This window comes from Drosophila virilis, chromosome 5, assembly GCF_030788295.1.
Source record: "Drosophila virilis strain 15010-1051.87 chromosome 5, Dvir_AGI_RSII-ME, whole genome shotgun sequence".
Classification (NCBI taxonomy): domain Eukaryota; kingdom Metazoa; phylum Arthropoda; class Insecta; order Diptera; family Drosophilidae; genus Drosophila; species Drosophila virilis.
The window spans coordinates 16,874,255-16,891,977 of NC_091547.1; the positions used below are offsets into that span (position 1 = coordinate 16,874,255).

The 17,723-nt window shown below is 37.0% G+C and overlaps 5 protein-coding genes across 5 annotated transcripts; 3 read left to right on the top strand and 2 right to left on the bottom strand.

The window, feature by feature from the left end:
• Window positions 1-63: 63 nt before the first annotated feature.
• Window positions 64-14,819, bottom strand: LOC6625748 (probable cytochrome P450 4e1). The gene is made up of 8 exons (XM_002049616.3): window positions 14,614-14,819; window positions 2,433-2,542; window positions 2,092-2,377; window positions 1,839-2,035; window positions 1,594-1,779; window positions 915-1,155; window positions 678-857; window positions 64-620 (listed from the first exon to the last, which is right to left on the bottom strand). Exons 1-8 carry the CDS (start codon window positions 14,780-14,782, stop codon window positions 415-417), a joined length of 1,575 nt encoding a protein of 524 aa, XP_002049652.2. The 5' UTR covers window positions 14,783-14,819; the 3' UTR covers window positions 64-414.
• Window positions 3,271-4,085, bottom strand: LOC6625747 (larval cuticle protein 2). The gene is made up of 2 exons (XM_070210098.1): window positions 3,940-4,085; window positions 3,271-3,887 (listed from the first exon to the last, which is right to left on the bottom strand). The coding sequence occupies exons 1-2, from the start codon at window positions 3,949-3,951 to the stop codon at window positions 3,468-3,470; spliced, it is 432 nt and encodes a 143-aa protein (XP_070066199.1). The 5' UTR covers window positions 3,952-4,085; the 3' UTR covers window positions 3,271-3,467.
• On the top strand, window positions 5,556-6,159 carry LOC6625746 (larval cuticle protein 1). The gene is made up of 2 exons (XM_002049614.4): window positions 5,556-5,612; window positions 5,674-6,159. Exons 1-2 carry the CDS (start codon window positions 5,601-5,603, stop codon window positions 6,040-6,042), a joined length of 381 nt encoding a protein of 126 aa, XP_002049650.1. The 5' UTR covers window positions 5,556-5,600; the 3' UTR covers window positions 6,043-6,159.
• On the top strand, window positions 7,941-8,624 carry LOC6625745 (larval cuticle protein 2). The gene is made up of 2 exons (XM_002049613.3): window positions 7,941-8,078; window positions 8,136-8,624. Exons 1-2 carry the CDS (start codon window positions 8,067-8,069, stop codon window positions 8,490-8,492), a joined length of 369 nt encoding a protein of 122 aa, XP_002049649.2. The 5' UTR covers window positions 7,941-8,066; the 3' UTR covers window positions 8,493-8,624.
• LOC6625744 (larval cuticle protein III/IV) lies at window positions 12,145-12,770 on the top strand. The gene is made up of 2 exons (XM_002049612.2): window positions 12,145-12,233; window positions 12,298-12,770. The coding sequence occupies exons 1-2, from the start codon at window positions 12,222-12,224 to the stop codon at window positions 12,637-12,639; spliced, it is 354 nt and encodes a 117-aa protein (XP_002049648.1). The 5' UTR covers window positions 12,145-12,221; the 3' UTR covers window positions 12,640-12,770.
• Window positions 14,820-17,723: the final 2,904 nt, after the last annotated feature.

A 17,723-nucleotide genomic window follows, 5' to 3' on the forward strand; every position in this document is an offset into this window, starting at 1 on the left:
CAGGCCATTTCATAAGCAAAATATATTTATTTCTTATATTTCGATCAAATAAAACCGCAGGTATACGATAAACAGATCAAGCACATTTTACTTTTTGGATGCCTTACACCACGCCTCCACCTTACCCGCGAAATTAATAAGAACTAATTGGAAATCGCACTTATATAATATATAGTATGCTAAATAATTGTTCGTATATACGTGAAACTTCAAAGAAAACGCTGAGAGAGCTGCACTGATTAGTACAATTAGAGAGTTGGGCACTTAACGACGAGGCCTCACAGAAGCTGATAAGCTTTGTAGGTCAATGTAGAATATTACGACTTGTGATGAAACCTTTAGAAGCGTGCAAATATATATAAAGTACAGAAGCTTTGAGAAAAAAATGAGGCCAACTAAGCCCGAGCTTTGACTTCATCGCCTTTGCAGTCGCACGGGCACACCTGTTAAAGACTTGAGAGTAATGGGCATGTGTAGCTTCAACTCTTGGGGCCCGGGCTTATAATTAGCATTAAAGACCTGTGCAATGGTCTGTTTAGCTAAGGGTGCGGGTAGAATGCGGAATCTGCGCAGCAATTTAGACAGCGTCACCTTCAGCTCAAGCAGCGCAAACTTCTGACCTGTTAGTTAAATGATGAAAGAGTATACAGTTGATAAATCATACAAGTGATACATACCTATGCAGTTCCTTGGACCCGCACTGAATGGCACATTGTCAAAGGCATTGGCCTGGGTTCGTTCAGTGGCCTCGAATCGCTCAGGCCGAAACTCGAAGGGCTCTTCAAAGCTGTGCGGGCTATGCCCAATGGCCATGATAGGCAGCGCAATGGTCGTGCCCTGGGGCACGTATTTGTCAACTGTAATGCAGACAGTTAACTTAGACAGGGAACACGCCTGCAGCATTCATCACTCACTTATGACACTTGGCTCGCGGGCCGTTCGAAATATGAATGGCACACTGGGAAACAAACGCAATGTTTCCTTGATGACCAAATCCAAATACTTCATGTCCTGCAGCTCCTCGTATGTGGGCTCACGCTCCTTTTCATTGCCGTACAGGATGACTTGCTCCTCATGGGCGCGTTGTTGTACATCCGGTGCCCTGGCCATGCACCAGATGGAAAATGTAATGGCTGAAGCGGTAGTATCATGACCCTAAGGATTCAAAATCATCAACATTAAAAACATAATTTATGAGAAATAAAAATTTGGTTGAAATTGTCAATTTCTTTAAATCGTCTTTTGAGAATGCTGTTTTTTTTACACCCCATTCTCATAAATAGTATTAGCCAAGCTGTGTTAGAACGTTTTCAAACCCAAATAATTAATTGGAAGCTTTGTATAATTTGAAAAAGATCTGAAGATCTTCTTCTAACATATTATTTTAACAATCAGGATGAAAAATAAAAATCTATTGCAAATTCGGTAATCTTTATCTATCTGATAAAGAAACAAGAAAGGGTTTTTGAAAATATTGGCAATATTGGCCTAGCGACGATTTTTTTTTAGTAATACTACTAAGTAGTATAATTTTATCCGTTTCACTGCTTAATGCGCAAACATACAAATATGTATGTATTAAAAAGGACTTACCTCAAACATGAATGTGGAAACTTCCTCAAAGATGTCCTGGAATGTTAAAGATTTTCCATCTACTTTGGCGGTTATTAGGTTATCTAAGAATGCCATTTTAGGTCGCTTGGCGTCCAGTAGCTCATCGTCCGACTGCGCCGCTTGGTAGTTTGAAGTTTGAATCAAGCGACGACGCTGCTCAATGATCTGAAATGTATGTGAATGGTTGAATACGAGGCTAAGGAATGGCATTTTTGGCTGCCAACCTGAGCGAACTCGACTTGCAGTGTGTTCAGAGCCTGCTGATGTATCCTATATAACGATGTAAATTTAAAAAACCAATCCAAGCGCTTAAATATCGAGAACACACGCTCGGGTATGATGTGGCAAAGATCATCGATGGCACCCACAATCGGCGATGGTCGTCCCTCAATGCTGTTAACTCGAGTGCCCATTGCGGTCTCTGCAGCAAATTGCATTTTGCATATACGAAATGAAAAGGGAGCTTACAGGGCTTACCGCAAATGACATCGATGGTAAGTCTAGAGACTAGCCGCTGCATATCCATCACTTGGCCCTGCGATGCGTCTGACTCCTGTTCCAGCAGCTTCATGAAACGATTGCTCGTCGTGTTTATAATGTGCAGAAAGTCCTTAAGGATGCGGAAGTGAAATGAGGGCGTTATTAGCTTGCGCCGCACCGCCCAATGATGGCCATTCCCGGTGAGCAGGCCACTGCCCAGCCAGGGGTAGAGCAACGTATATGGATCTTGTTTGTACGTCAGAGCAGTGCTGCTTAAAACGTGCTGGTTCATAGAAATAAAGATCAGAACTGGATTTGATGTGCGTTTAATTGCTTACCTCTACATATTTGCACTCTATGAATAGCACATAGGGCATTGGGCCCATCCAGATGCGAAAGTTTTTGTAATTGTATTGTTTATACCATTTTAAGAGATTTCTTAAATGGGCTGCAAAGATGAACATATAATATTTTACTTTACTTTTGGTATGAGGTTTGACTTTAGTTTGTTAACTAGAAGACACGTTTGCAGTTTACTGATAATAGAAGTCAGGTTTGGCTAGGTGTCAAAAATAATCGAATTGGCGTTTTTAGGCTAAACAAAACGTGGCTAATTTACATTTCATCTACTCATCGCTGGGCGCAAAACAAGCATATTGGATATTTATTAGTTTTGTTTTCTATGCTTTTATGTTTTTCTTATAATAAAAATGCAATTATACATATTCACAAAGTCATTAAGGTTTCAAAGGTACAGCCTTAGTTTTGTGCTCTTAGTTTATTCTAACGTAACAAATGCGTCAATTTACCGTAGATCTGAAATCGTCTTTATGCGGTCTTAGATGTTTCTGTCTGGCAATTCGTTCAATGATTACATTTACACTAAAAAGAGCTATAGTTAAAAAGTCAATGGCTGACAACTGTCTATTTCAGTCACTATTTCTTAGAATTACGTGCAATCTAAAACATGTAACAAGCGAAAACAAAGATCTCCACATGCTTTCGAATCTTAGCTGTTTTGTTGCCTGAATGCATGGCTCACTCAGACAGCTCTTCTACCGAAGACTGCGACAAGCTAATTATAAACTTGGTTATATATTTTTACTTCAAAAAGTTCACTTGCGCGAACATGCTAATAGATATAAGTAAATATTAATATTTAAAGTGAGATATCTTTTCTTTATTGAGTGAAGCTGGTAAATGTTTCAGTCTTTTAAGGTAAAAAAGTAAGAAATAAGAAACATTATTTAATTCAAATTCAGTACACGATCTCATGACTGTATTACACGTTGTTTATTTAACTCTCTTTAAGAATCGAGTTACTTAAGCACAACAGAGTTTCAGAAACAAGTCCATGCAACTAGATCATAGACTTAATGATGAGAGTATTTCTCGGGTGCTGGAGGATGTGCTGCAATCCAGGCAAGGGCACGCTCGATTTCAACTGGAATTGGAGGCGGGGTTGGCAGAGCTGCACCCTGTGGCTGGTAGCCGTTCTCATCAGCCACATAAGAGATCTGGATTTGTTCACCCTCGGGCGAAACCCAGGCAAAGCTACCGTGGATGTTTCCGTGCTCATCCCCGCTTTCTGCGCGGCTAATATGGTTGCTGGTCTCAAGGCTTGCGTCGAAGCCATCAGCGCGCACATCATCCTTGCGAGAAAGCACTTCAGCGTGCACATCCTCGCCGTGCCCAACGGGGCTGGAGCGCACTGGATGCGCCACCGGACGGATGCCATGCAATAGACCAGGTGACAAGGCGACGGCCATGCCGAAAAAGGCGCAAATCATCAACTGTAACAAATAGTTATTAACTGCCTCTAATCCCCAGTCTCAAACTACTTACTACTTTAAACATTTTGATATTTTTGGCAGTTGTAGAACACAGAAAGCGAACGTTGACTGATGCTGCGCAACGACCAGACGGTGTCTTTTATACAGACGCAGCTTAGAGAGTGTCCACTTAGAGACCTGTTCAGACGCATCAGACAATTATGGCTGTGAGTTATGGGTTTAACCGACACACCCACACGCAAAACCAATGCTTGAACAACACCAAACAAATGCGAGTTCAAAAATAATGATATAGTGCTATAATCTTTTATTGAATGCTAAAGTGCATCAAGAGCGGGTTGAGCCAACTGGTCGCAAACTTGTTTCCATGTGTCACCAAAGCTATCTGTTTAGCTGAATCGTGTCGTTGTTAAATAAATTAAAAATTAGACCAAACCAATTCATGAACTATATCCACTTAATCTGTGACATCACAAACAACTTCTACTTTTAAAACGTGTTCCTAAGGCATAAATTAACACTTTTTTGGCAATAATTAAAAAATATCTTTTAATATTTTACTTTTTATGTTAATTTGGGCGATTTTAAGAAAGTGGCTTACGGGCTTACCGTTTAAGAAAAACTATAATAGCTTTTCAGATATAACAAGATTTTCACCTATATAAATATCTGAAAAGACATATATATGTACATATTGTTCAGGAGTAGGCCTTGACTTGACTGGGACTATTTCATCTGACCCGTATATATGGACTCGGTTAGGACAATTAAAAAATTAAGTGTTCAGTTAAAATCTTGCTCGCAGTTCTCAGTAGTTGTCAAATTGAAGTATAAGAATAAATATTTGAAATTTTTTTTTGCAATAGCTTCTAGGTATTGAACTTTACCGCACATCTTTGCAGAATGGTGTTCTGTTAAAATCGGTTAGAATCCCGTCGCAACTTTTTCCAGTGCCTAAAAGTAGGCAATAATCAAATAGATTGTTCAGGCGGATGTCCACAAAATATGCTTTGTGGCAAAAAACGGCAAATTGACTTGACGACCCAAATTGTATATTATGGATATGTTTAAAAAATATTATTTTCTTGTACTTAATATTAAATATTTATTAGTTTATTTTACCTTATAACATTTTGTTATGTTAATAAATTTGTTTTGCTTAAATATTATGAACTTTGTGATTTTATTTATAATAAAATAATTGTAAGCTTTTGAGTTACATTCAACTCTTCAGCTATATGTATAAAGCTAGTGGATATATTTAACAAGACAGATAAGGGCGTAGAGGATTATTTCGGAAGCTAAACTCCCTATATTTACAACGATCTGTAAAGTAAATGACTGAATAGCATAAGCTAGTAACCAGAAATTGGGGCTCGGTTAGAATTAAATTTCTTCTGTACGAGAGCTGTTGCGAAGCAGATATTCAGCGATGCGTTATTTTGGGAATTTTTAAGCAGTTATTTAGAAGTCGAAACAAGTTTGCAAGCAGCTAGACCCGTTTTCTCTAGTTATTAATGCACTGCAACAGTCAAAATCAATAATATGTACATTATAAGCGGGCCTCGTTAATTTCGAGAGAAATTTGCATATCTGTTGCACGCAAAATGTCATCGAATAGGTATACCGAGAGAGCTATATAAGACCGCGAACTCTCTGAGTGGATCATCAGTCAACGTTCGTCTCACGTTCCACAACTGCACTTACATCAAAATGTTCAAAGCCGTAAGTAGCTGGACACGAAGACAAGGATTGTCAGTGGCTAACTATGTTGCACATCTTTCAGCTATTGATCTGCGCAGTTATCGGCCTGGCCGCCGCCTTGCCAGTTGCTCCTTCTTCTGAGGATGTGCACGCCGAAGTTGTTTCCCGCAAGGATGATGTGCGCCCGGATGGTTTCGACTCTTCTCTGGAAACAAGCAACAAGATTGGCCGCTCAGAGAGTGGAGATGAGCACGGAAACATCCACGGCAGCTTCTCTTGGGTCTCGCCCGAGGGTGAAAAAATTGAAATTTCTTATGTAGCTGACGAGAACGGATACCAGCCACAGGGCGCAGCTCTGCCAACCCCACCCCCAGTCCCAGTCGAAATTGAACGAGCTCTCCAATGGTTGGCCGCCCATCCCCCAGCACCCGAGTACGAGAGTAAGCACTAAATGGCTATTGGCAGTGTATATTGGATCGTATATGGACTTGACCCTCGAACTTCCCTTGTTTATAATTTTTAAGTTATCCGCGCATTGTTTATGACAAATTAAAAAGAAGTTTTGTCTATCAAGCAAAATTGTTATCATTGGACAGACAGGTCCTGGGTTCTATTAATAATATATAACAACAATTTTCATTACCAATTTTCAGTCCAAAAGTATCATAAATCAGGCTCATTTTATCATATATGTGTATATCATTAACATAGATCAGCTAAATACTCTTGCTGAGATTTACGGGAGTACTCGACTGAGAGCTAGCCTAAACAAATTCATAAACAAAGAAACACACAAGCACTCCGCAAGTTGCTCACGTGAGTACTTTATGCTGCGGCTTTGCTTCCTTTTCCCTTAACCCAACATAATAGAAAATGCGATATTCAATAAGTTCAGGGCTTATTGGCAGATTTTAAAAAGAGGTCAGGAAATACATATGAAATAAATATGGTGAGGGATGCAAATGGTGAAATATTTTGGATTTATGAATACAACACAAGAGTTTCTTCTACCCCACTAGCATCGGCGCAACCGTCCATCCATCTAGCTGTTTCTATACGAACTAGTATCTCAGTTTTAAGGCTATCGTCCTGAAACTTTGCCTAGGTCCGTCATATAGCTGCCATTGGAACGATTGGTCAAAAAGTAGGTTCTTGTATGTGAAATTATTCTGTGTTCTATGATTATTTAATCAACCTCAGTATTTAAAAGCTTCACTATTCTTACATAGCCCGCCTGCAAAGGTATTCGGCGTGCAAAAGACATCCTTACATTCTCGATTTATTCATTTCATGAAGACGCTGCCAAGTTTTAATAATCTATAACAACTTAGAACTGCACGTATCACCTCCTAATTTTTTTCCTATATTAAGCTCTTATAAGTAACTACTTGATTAGATCGTTGCGTTAATAATGGCGGAGTTGGCTGCTGATGCTGGTCAAGAACGTGTTTCTTTATGGGAATATAAACTTCTTACTCAAGATTATATAAGAATATGTTATCTTAATAAGAACCAGAACGCTGAAGTGGCATGGTAGTCAAATTGCCGGTATTTAAAAAGAAACATGTTATTTTAAACCAATCAAATCTTGTGCAGATAACGAATTGTTTATGTGTTGTATATTTATTTGTGGACCCGGATATGTACTTCGACGCATTGCATACTGGTAGACAACATTTGATAGGCTCAGGCAGGTCTTTTTATCAGCTTTTAAGTATATTTTCCATTATGCAGGAGATTCTTAATTATATAGTGCCCATAAAAACAGAAGGCCGCAAATTGAATTTTGGTATTAAAACATTGATAATAAGTATTAGGAGACCTGTACAGTTGTACAGGTCTCCCGAAATCCCGAAATAATTTTCGTGACATTCATTTTCTCAACCAACAAAGAAGTCATATCCATCGAATTCAGATACTTTTGAGCTAGTTTTTAGTTATGTGAATACATGCAGGACGTGATTCGAAGAGTTCTAATATAACAGTCATAACAAGTCTTGGAGAAGATGAACACGTTTTTTTTCAGCAGCCGCTGATGCACTTTAGCATTTAAAATAATCAGAACATTAGAAATCCACTCTCATTGAGGGTTTTATAATTCTATCATAGCGTATGATGCTTTTCTGGAGTACTCAGGTATGAATAATTTTGATTGAAAATATCCAAGTCAAGACAACATTTAAGTTTTAAAGATACTTTTTGTAAGACATTCATTAATACAAAAAATAAGTATGAAATTAAAATTCAATTGAATAAAGATATTTCTGTCAAAAAGCCTTAAAGAGTTTTCGTAATTCGGCTAAATGAAGATTGCACGTATTTTGAATATTCGGCCCAAATTTGCATTTATGATGCTTAGGAACAGGTCTTATATTTCTTTCACAACAAAGAAAGCTGTATAAAAGGCAGCTCCTATCTAGACTGGATCATCAGTGAAAGCTAGTCCCTACAGTCAGCAACTGCACTAAAATCAAAATGTTTAAAATTGTAAGTTCTGAAATGGATTGGGTTGAAAAGTGTATAAATAAACTGAGCTCGTATTAGGTGATGATCTGTGCAGTTATCGGCCTGGCCGCCGCCTTGCCAGTTGCCCCTAACCCTGACGATGTAAAGGCCGAAGTTGTTTCCCGCAAGGATGATATTCGCCCGGATGGTTTCGACGCAAGCCTTGATACAACCAACCATATCACACGCGCAGAGAGCGGTGATGAGCACGGAAACATCCACGGCAGCTTTGCCTGGATCTCGCCTGAGGGCGAAAAAATCGAAATCTCTTATGTTGCTGATGAGAACGGATATCAGCCACAAGGCGCATCTCTGCCCGTACCACCCCCGATCCCAGCTGAGATCCAGCGCAGTCTTGAATGGATTGCTGCTCACCCATCAAAGCCCGAGCATTAAGCTTTAAAAAGTGGCACCTGAGCGCACCTGTTGAATGGATCTTCTAACGGACTTCTCTCTATAATTTTACTATATACAATATCGCAGCATGATTGATTTTTGAAATTCAAAATAAATTCATATGATCAACTATTTTGATTGTTTATTTTCGGTTGTTTTATAAGTTTTAGAAAAGGCAGTGCCTGAAAAAAAAATGATCGCGAACATTATGAATTAAAATGTTGTCAGTAGTGAGCAAAGATTTATGAAACTGCGCAATTGAATAGAGCAGCATCTTTAAGAATTTCTGTATACATGTACAAACACACATTCATGCGCGTCTGCTTCGCATTTTAACAGCATGGTTATTGCGACTTTTTTTGTAATTCTATTTAAGTTTATTTTTTTATCATCGTGCTAAATTCAAAATTTTGACCCAAATCGACAAAATGGCAACGGGTTACATCACGTTTTTTTTTTTCAAAATCGAGGTCGGTGCGAAATTCGAAACTTTTTCGATGATTTTTTTTTAATATCTCGGGTAAAAGCTGCGCGGGGAGATATGACGTTCTAAAACGAGTTACCCCGCGGAGTCGGTGCGAAAATCGAAACTTTTTCGATGATTTTTTTTTAATATCTCGGGTAAATAATGTCTGATTTTAAAATGTTATACCTTTTTGAATGCGTATTCAAGCAAAATAAACATCGTTTTGTTAAAAAAAAAATGTTGTAGACAAAAAACCGATTCATTCGAAAAGTCAACCTTTTTGATGATTTTTTGGAATATTTCCGTCAAATAATGTCCGATTTTGCAATTTCATACCATTTTTGACTCGAAGGGATCAGTTCTTTCAATTGGCATCAAAAAAAGAAATCCAAAATTTGGACCCAAATCGACAAAATGGCAACGGTTTATATCACTTTTTTTTCAAAATAGAGGTCGGTGCGAAAATCGATACTTTTTCGATGATTTATTTTAATATCTCGGGTAATAGCTCCGCGCGGAGATATGACGTTCCAAAACGACATAACTCCGCGCGGAGTCCGTGCGAAAATCGAAACTTTTTCGATGATTTTTTTTAATATCTCGGGTATATAATGTCGGATTTTAAAATGTTATATCGTTTTGAATGCATACGGATCCCTACCATCAATTGGCATTTATGAAAATTAAGCATCGATGGGTTCAAAAATGTTAAAGACAAAAAAAAAAGAACCATTAGTTCGTAAAGTCAACCTTTTTGAACATATTTTGGAATATTTCCGTCCAATAATGTCCGATTTTGGAATTTTATACCATTTTTGACTCGTAAGTATCAGTTCTATCAATTGGCATCAAAAAAAGAAATCTAAAATTTTGTCCCAAATCGACAAAATGGCAACGGGTTACATCACGTTTTTTTTCGGTGCGAAAATCGATACTTATTCGATGATTTATATTAATATCTCGGGTAATAGCTTCGCGCGGAGATATGACGTTCCAAAACGACATAACTCCGCGCGGAGTCCGTGCGAAAATCGAAACTTTTTCGATGATTTTTTTTTAATATCTCGGGTATATAATGTCGGATTTTAAAATGTTATATCGTTTTGAATGCATACGGATCCCTACCATCAATTGGCATTTATGAAAATTAAGCATCGATGGGTTCAAAAATGTTAAAGACAAAAAAAAGAACCATTAGTTCGTAAAGTCAACTTTTTTGAACATATTTTGGAATATTTCCGTCCAATAATGTCCGATTTTGGAATTTTATACCATTTTTGACTCGTAAGTATCAGTTCTATCAATTGGCATCAAAAAAAGAAATCTAAAATTTTGACCCAAATCGACAAAATGGCAACGGATTACATCACGTTTTTTTTTCAAAATAGATGTCGTGCGAAACTCGAAACTTTTTCGATGATTTATTTTAATATCTCGCGTAAAAGCTGCGCGGGGAGATATGACGTTCTAAAACGACATAACTCCCCGCGGAGTCGGTGCGAAAATCGATACCTATTCGATGATTTATTTTAATATCTCGGGTAATAGCTTCGCGCGGAGATATGACGTTCCAAAACGACATAACTCCGCGCGGAGTCCGTGCGAAAATCGAAACTATTTGGATGATTTTTTTTTAATATTTCGGGTAAATAATGTCTGATTTTAAAATGTTATACCTTTTTGAATACGGATTCAAGTAAACTAAACATCGTTTTGTTAAAAAAAAAATGTTGTAGACAAAAAGCCGATTCATTCGTGAAGTCAACCTTTTTGATGATTTTTTGGAATATTTCCGTCAAATAATGTCCGATTTTGCAATTTCATACGATTTTTGACTCGTAAGGATCCATTCTATCGATTGGCATCAAAAAAAGGAAATCCAAAATTTTGACCCAAATCGACAAAATGGCAACGGGTTACATCACGTTTTTTTTTTTCAAAAAAGAGGTCGGTGCGAAAATCGATACTTTTTCGATGATTTATTTTAATATCTCGGGTAATAGCTTCGCGCGGAGATATGACGTTCCAAAACGACATAACTCCGCGCGGAGTCGGTGCGAAAATCGAAACTTCTTCGATGATTTTTTTTTAATATCTCGGGTAAATAATGTCTGATTTTAAAATGTTATACCTTTTTGAATGCGTATTCAAGCCAAATAAACATCGTTTTGTTAAAAAAAATGTTGTAGACAAAAAACCGATTCATTCGAAAAGTCAACCTTTTTGATGGTTTTTTGGAATATTTCCGTCAAATAATGTCCGATTTTGCAATTTCATAACATTTTTGACTCGTAAGGATCCGTTCTATCGATTGGCATCAAAAAAAGGAAATCCAAAATTTTAACCCAAATAAAGTATATATATTCTTGATCAGCATCAATAGCCGAGTCGATCTAGCCATGGCCGTCTGTCTGTCCGTCCGTCCGTCCGTATGTATGAACGCAAGGATCTCAGAATATATAAGAGCTAGACACTTAAACATTTTTAGATGTAGGTGCCTGCGCAGATCGAGTTTGTTTCCGCTAATCGATAACTTACTCCGTTTCCAAGCAATAGATAAAAATTGATATTGATATCCTGTTTTTTGGGCAATTTTGGTAAATAATAAGAGCTAGAGTCCCCAATCTTGGCATATAGCTTCTAAAATGGAATATATATATACATTTGATGTTGGAAGAGGGTTCAGGGTATCCCCTAGTCGGGAGTTCCCGACAAGAACCTCTTACTTATTATTATTTAAAAATTAGAATTTTATTATTGTTAAACTAGTGATAGCACCCCGGCATTCTTGTGAGATACAGTGGAAATTCGACTGTACATATATCATTATCAAGCTCGAACTTCTATTAACCGGGAAGTTGAGTGGTTGATCTATAAACATATTTTTCTTTACAGGTACATGTGACCGCTTATCACTTGGATATACGATTATCCATTGTGAGCTCGTTGCCTAGCAACACAAATAATCTAGGTTCTACTGTACTCTCTTTTAGAAGGCAAAGTATTTATATAGACTGTAGACTGTTATATAATATGCAGCTTCAATTGTAGAAACTCGTCTAATAGGTTAGCAAGTTGCTTTTTTTTCAAAATTCGGCGTGATGAGTTGGTTTATTTTTGATATTAAATTTGCATATGCGACATGGAGGAACAGGTCTGTTTTTTTTTTCATCAGATGAAGCTGTATATAAGACGGCGCCTATCTGAAATGGATCATCAGTCAACGTTTGTTCCTTACAATCAACAACTGCACTTAACTCAAAATGTTCAAAATCGTGAGTACCTCAAAAGATGTTAGAGATTGGCAATGTGTAAAAAGTATCTGATCTGGTCTTTCAGCTGTTGATCTGCGCAGTTATTGGCCTGGCCGCCGCTGTGGAGTCTGAAGCGAATGCAGAAACTCTTGAACGCAAGGACGATGTGCGCCCAGATGGTTTCAATACCCTCCTGAAGACCTCCAATGGCATTGAACAAGCTCAGAGCGGTGACGAGCACGGAAACTCTCAGGGAGACTTCAGCTGGGTCTCGCCCGAAGGTGTCCATGTTCTGGTTAAGTATGTGGCTGATGAGAATGGTTACCAGCCCCAGAGCGATTTGCTGCCCACACCACCCCCAATCCCAGTTGAGATCCAGCGCGCTCTTGAATGGATTGCTGCCCACCCCTCAAAGCTTGAGAAATAGGCTCTGAACATGTTGACTCGATCAAATGGACCACTCCCAGAAAAATAATTCGTACATTTATTGTTTTTGCCGCATACTCGTTTTTTAATTGAAAAATATATGCAGCGAATTGTTGAAAGCATATTAAAAAACTAATGTTTTTCTAATCACCACTGTTTGCCACTAACCACAGCAGTCAGTGGGTCAAAGAATCTTTCTCAGCAGCAAAAACTATTTCCAGCCGAAGAACAAAGCGTGCTAAAACACGGAATAGTCCAATGAATGAGCAAGAGACCCATAAAAAAGTGTCTAACTGTAAATCGAGCTGACAAACCGGTTGCAAATTTGCAAATCTTAATTTCGCTTTCGATTCGCATAACATTCGCCAATTTCAAAAACAATTACGTATATTATTATTTCCAGTAGCTGAAGCAAACCGTCAAGGCCAAAACAAGTTTTAGCAGCAAGCGATCACCCTGATCTTGGGATCGTGTCTCGCCGGCCGGCAGTAAGTTTATTAATATTTAAGTCTTGCGACTTTAGCTAAGCGCTATCATGTACATCTATTCCTTTCTAAGGTTCAATGTCTGCTATATGATCGACACCTAATCTGACTTAATTGCTTTAAAAAATTGTTTTAGTTCTATTTTATTTATGTTGCAATATTGTTGCTGAGGGTTTGTAATAGGCTGTTGTTTTTGTTATTATTGCAATTAGCTAATAATTATTATAATTTTCTCATTGCTCTGAATACTCTCGTAGATTAAATAATTATAGGGGCATGAATAAATTAAGTAACAGCTTACTAATTATATTAAGGCTTTTAATCATACTCAAAAGCAATTATAAACTTAGAAAGGCATAAATAAATGCTTATTCCTATTTTCAGGTTTTAGGTTTGTGTTCTTATAAATAATATCAACTACGTATATATTCGCATATTCTTTTAGCCTTAGCTGGCCATATTTAAGGAGTCAATTTGTCTCTATAATTTTTTTTAAGTGTATCGTTGCGGGTCCTGTGTAATGTAATATAATGTAGCAATAAGCATTGAAGAGTATTCCGTTCGATTAAATCTTATATTCTAAGCTATCTAGCAATTAGATATCTTATCTAATATAGGATAAGACTATAATATATATATATATATATATATAAGGACTCTAGAGTCCTAGCCTGTATACGTTTTTGTATTTCACAACTCGTGTTTTAGGTTTCCCATTAACAGTCGGTTGGTGATAACATTCAATTTTCTAAGTTAATGTGTTGTTAATGTGTAACAGGCAGCTCTAATGTTCCCTTATCAAAAGAAAGGATATATTATCATGACCAGGAACATAGGCTGTATGGTACTGCTGTCTGTCTATAGACAGAATATTGAGAATATTGAATTGTATTTATTTTCATTTTTTTCTTAGAACGAAGGTCTTCGTATAACCTACACAGTTTCATTTTATATTATTTGTATCGATAGCATGACACATTAAATGGAAGGCCAAGAACGAGGAATTATATAAGCTTAGCTATTTTCTATAGTCGAAAGGTTATCGGGTATCAATTTTAAGTTTGTTCAGGACAATTATATTGAATGTGTTTAATATGCGTTTGATATGCTTTTATACAAATTAAGTTGTGACGCGCATTAAAAAGAAAGAGGCGCATTTAATATTTGCACGAATCATATAACAAACTTGATTTGAACAGGTAAACAAATGTTTTTTCTTGCACATACATAAACTGCGACAGATGACAGCAGCAACCAGATTCAAGACTGAATGCCAAAAGGCGCTAACATCACGATTAAATCGAACATATTAATAATTGTACCTTTAGGATAGCAACAAGAAAACCAGAATTTTAATTAACACAAAAAACAAATCGAAAAAAAAAATAACCAGTCCTATCACATAGATATGCACGGAATCATAAAAACGTATGCCAATTAGACTTCAAAGGCTATCGCACTTAGTGTTAACCGTTGACATTTTCGCTTACCGTCTGGGCTCATGCCCATCTGTGATAGGTTGCCCACAACTGGCCAGGATTGTGGCCCAGAAAACTGATGGTCGATGTGCTTGACAAGGCGCTCATATCGAATCCCATACAGAACCCAACATAGAACAACAATAGCACTAATCGCGACTAGGAAGACTGCCTCAAACATTTTCACATGAGCAGCGATTCGAGATTACTGAATGCAACTAGCCTCAACTGCATTCATTTCACCTATCTACCAATGCCTATCAATATAATAATACAAATACTACGAATACTAAATTGGAGCCATCAAGTACAACCAGCACGCAGCTCGCTACTAAGTATTACAGAGAGGCGGGTGCGCAATCAGCTGGAAGTAGACTTTGACGAGATTAAAAATGTGCAACTATGTTGCAGTCAACAATTTCCAGTTACGAGCCGATCTGTCTCAGAAATGATAAGTGTCGTGTGGTGAATGGAATCGGGTACAGAGTATTACAACTTAGTAGCAAATATAAAACTAGTACAAGCATTAAAGGGCATATTGTTAAACGCCATTTAGTTCTGTAGTACTTTTGGATTAAAAAATCCTGCTCCACTTGATTAACACATGTATTCTTCGAAGTTATTCCTGCTGCTAACAAAAGAGGTATAAACGCAACTTGTTTAATAAATAATGTTATGCCATAAGACACAAATCCATTGCAAACTTTCGCATATTAAACTCGTCTTTAAAAGTATATTTAGGTTAGAGCACATTTGCATATTCTGTTGTTCTTCTTATGAGCTAAGCAGGTACAGATACAAATATTGAAATCTAAAATGCAGCTGCTTGGTTAATTTAATCTGAACCGCTGTGATTTCTTGACAATGGCAAACATTTTGCCAACAACAAAGCTCAGAAGACAGTATTAAATTAATACAAATCATTTTTGGAATTTGTGCTATGCAGAGGGCATACAAACAAATTAAGCGTCAAGTCAAATGAAAATTCTATTCCTTTATATGCAACATACAACTTTAATATAAATTAATTTTAACTGCAAAACCACCTACAAATTAAACAATAATATGTGTCTCTCGACTCCAGCCTGACTCGAGGCTAATGATGAAGTTTTTCAGCAAGATTGTTAGACGAATTCAATTAAGTAATTGCTGCTGAGATACTCCGTGTGTGACTGACACCTGCCTCCCAACCCCTAGCTCACATATCAGTCTATTGTTTGTGATGCTGAATGAATATGCGTACATATATACCTATGTGTGTACATACATATGTATGTGCAGCGTTTGCTTTAAAGCCTTGCTGTGAATCAGAGATGTGTGCATGTATTTTATTTTGGTGTATTTCTTTTTTTACAAACTGAATAAACCATACAACATCCGAGCCACAACTTGCAGTCTCCGTCGGTTAGTTTTTATACAAACTTCTTTTTCAATTCTGACGCAGCATGTGTGTATGCCAATTGAGTCGGACAACTATATCATTAAACTGCGCACAAAACGTTTTACGTTTCAGTTGTTTATAAAAAACATTTTGATTTGCTTATAGATTTATACCATATTCTGCAAACATCGTGTCAACTTCGGATTTTCATATCAAATAAGTCATACCAAAAAATTTGTTCTAAAATTTAATTATTTTTAAATTTTCCAACATCACAGACACGCACGAAGTCAGGTGTGTCACGTGCTTACTTTCCTCATGTCGTGTGCCCAACACTTGAAATATATTTGATGAATGTTTAGACGTGAATTTGGCAGCTTTCAATCTGCAAATGTAAGCGGCATAAAATGATGCAAATTTTTTGGTAATAAGGTCAAGTAGCAACTCGAATTGTCAATCCTCTGTGAACGTGAATATGTGCTAAAAGACAACAACTTACACATACACACAATTTATGACAGACGCATAAAATAACTCATTTCCTTATATTCTACTTGGCCGCAAACCATAACAGATGTCAATCCAAAGTATGGTTGCCTTATGCAGTTTGATCCATTGATATATTTTAAAACACATTTAAGTAAAATGAGAAACAACCAGCGCATCTATATAAGTAGAAAGGCGGCTTAGGGAAAGAAAAAAATAATGAGAAGAAGGGAAATATTTAAATAAGAATAATTGAAATAAATGTATGCATAGCGAATAGGAATATTCAATTCAAGAGTAAGCTTAGTAGATCTACACAGGTTCAGTTTCGCTGCCGAAACCTAGGCTTGGTCCTGTTTGTATATTTATGTATAACAGCTAAATATATTTAATTTGTTATACGCTGTCCAAGCCCTACTTTTCTCATTACCGCACATCTCATAACGCCAATAATTAAAAATAATAGCGTGGGAATTGGGTTCATCTTTCATTTCACAATACATACACATACATAAATATATACTTAATACCCAGAAAGCATTGATAAAGGCTATAATGGTTTGTGGAAGTATATGTAACAGGATGAATAAAGCATTGCTTTTGTGCGAACTGCGAATTTCACCAGAACTGGCTAAGTAATGTTATTAAAGAAAACGTGTGGGCATATTGACATAACCACGTGGCTGTTAGCGTCAATCACATGCATATATACATATGTACGTATATATTGATATGCGTGAGCTATTTCTTTTAATTGGGAGTGAGGCATTGCAATTATTTTGTTTGACTGATTGAAGCGAAAAATATCGCTGAGGGGAAGAATTTATTACAATTATTTTTTTTATAATGCTACCACTTTACTTAATAAATAGGTAACAACGTCAAAAGATCTATTTCTATGTCTAAAGCCCGATCAAGTGAACGAGCAGCTCGAGTTGTTTCCGGTTTGTTTTCATGTGCATGTGCTAATGAACATTAATATGCATTCTCAAATGAAATCAATTAAATGCATATCTATATGAGAAATCAATTGATGTATGCCATGTTTTTTTTTTCATAATTTAACCCTGAAACCACAAAAGTGGTTCATGTGTGCTTCTGCTTTTATTAGAAAAAAGTTTGGGGTACCTCCTAGTCCGGCATGCCCGACTTACTCGGTATGCTTCCGAAATGGACACTGTAAGAAAAAAATGATTATATGCTTTGAAAATATATTACTATACCAAAATCCATCGTGTCCCTAAATTACAGCACT

Excerpts from the sequence above, each read along its gene's own strand:
- LOC6625748 (XM_002049616.3), bottom strand. The coding sequence starts at position 14,782 with ATGTTTGAGGCAGTCTTCCTAGTCGCGATTAGTGCTATTGTTGTTCTA. Across the intron at positions 2,543-14,613 it reads GATGGGCATGAGCCCAGACG|CCCATTTAAGAAATCTCTTA; the intron begins GTAAGCGAAAAT and ends TCATCTTTGCAG. Across the intron at positions 1,780-1,838 it reads TGCAAGTCGAGTTCGCTCAG|ATCATTGAGCAGCGTCGTCG; the intron begins GTTGGCAGCCAA and ends CATACATTTCAG.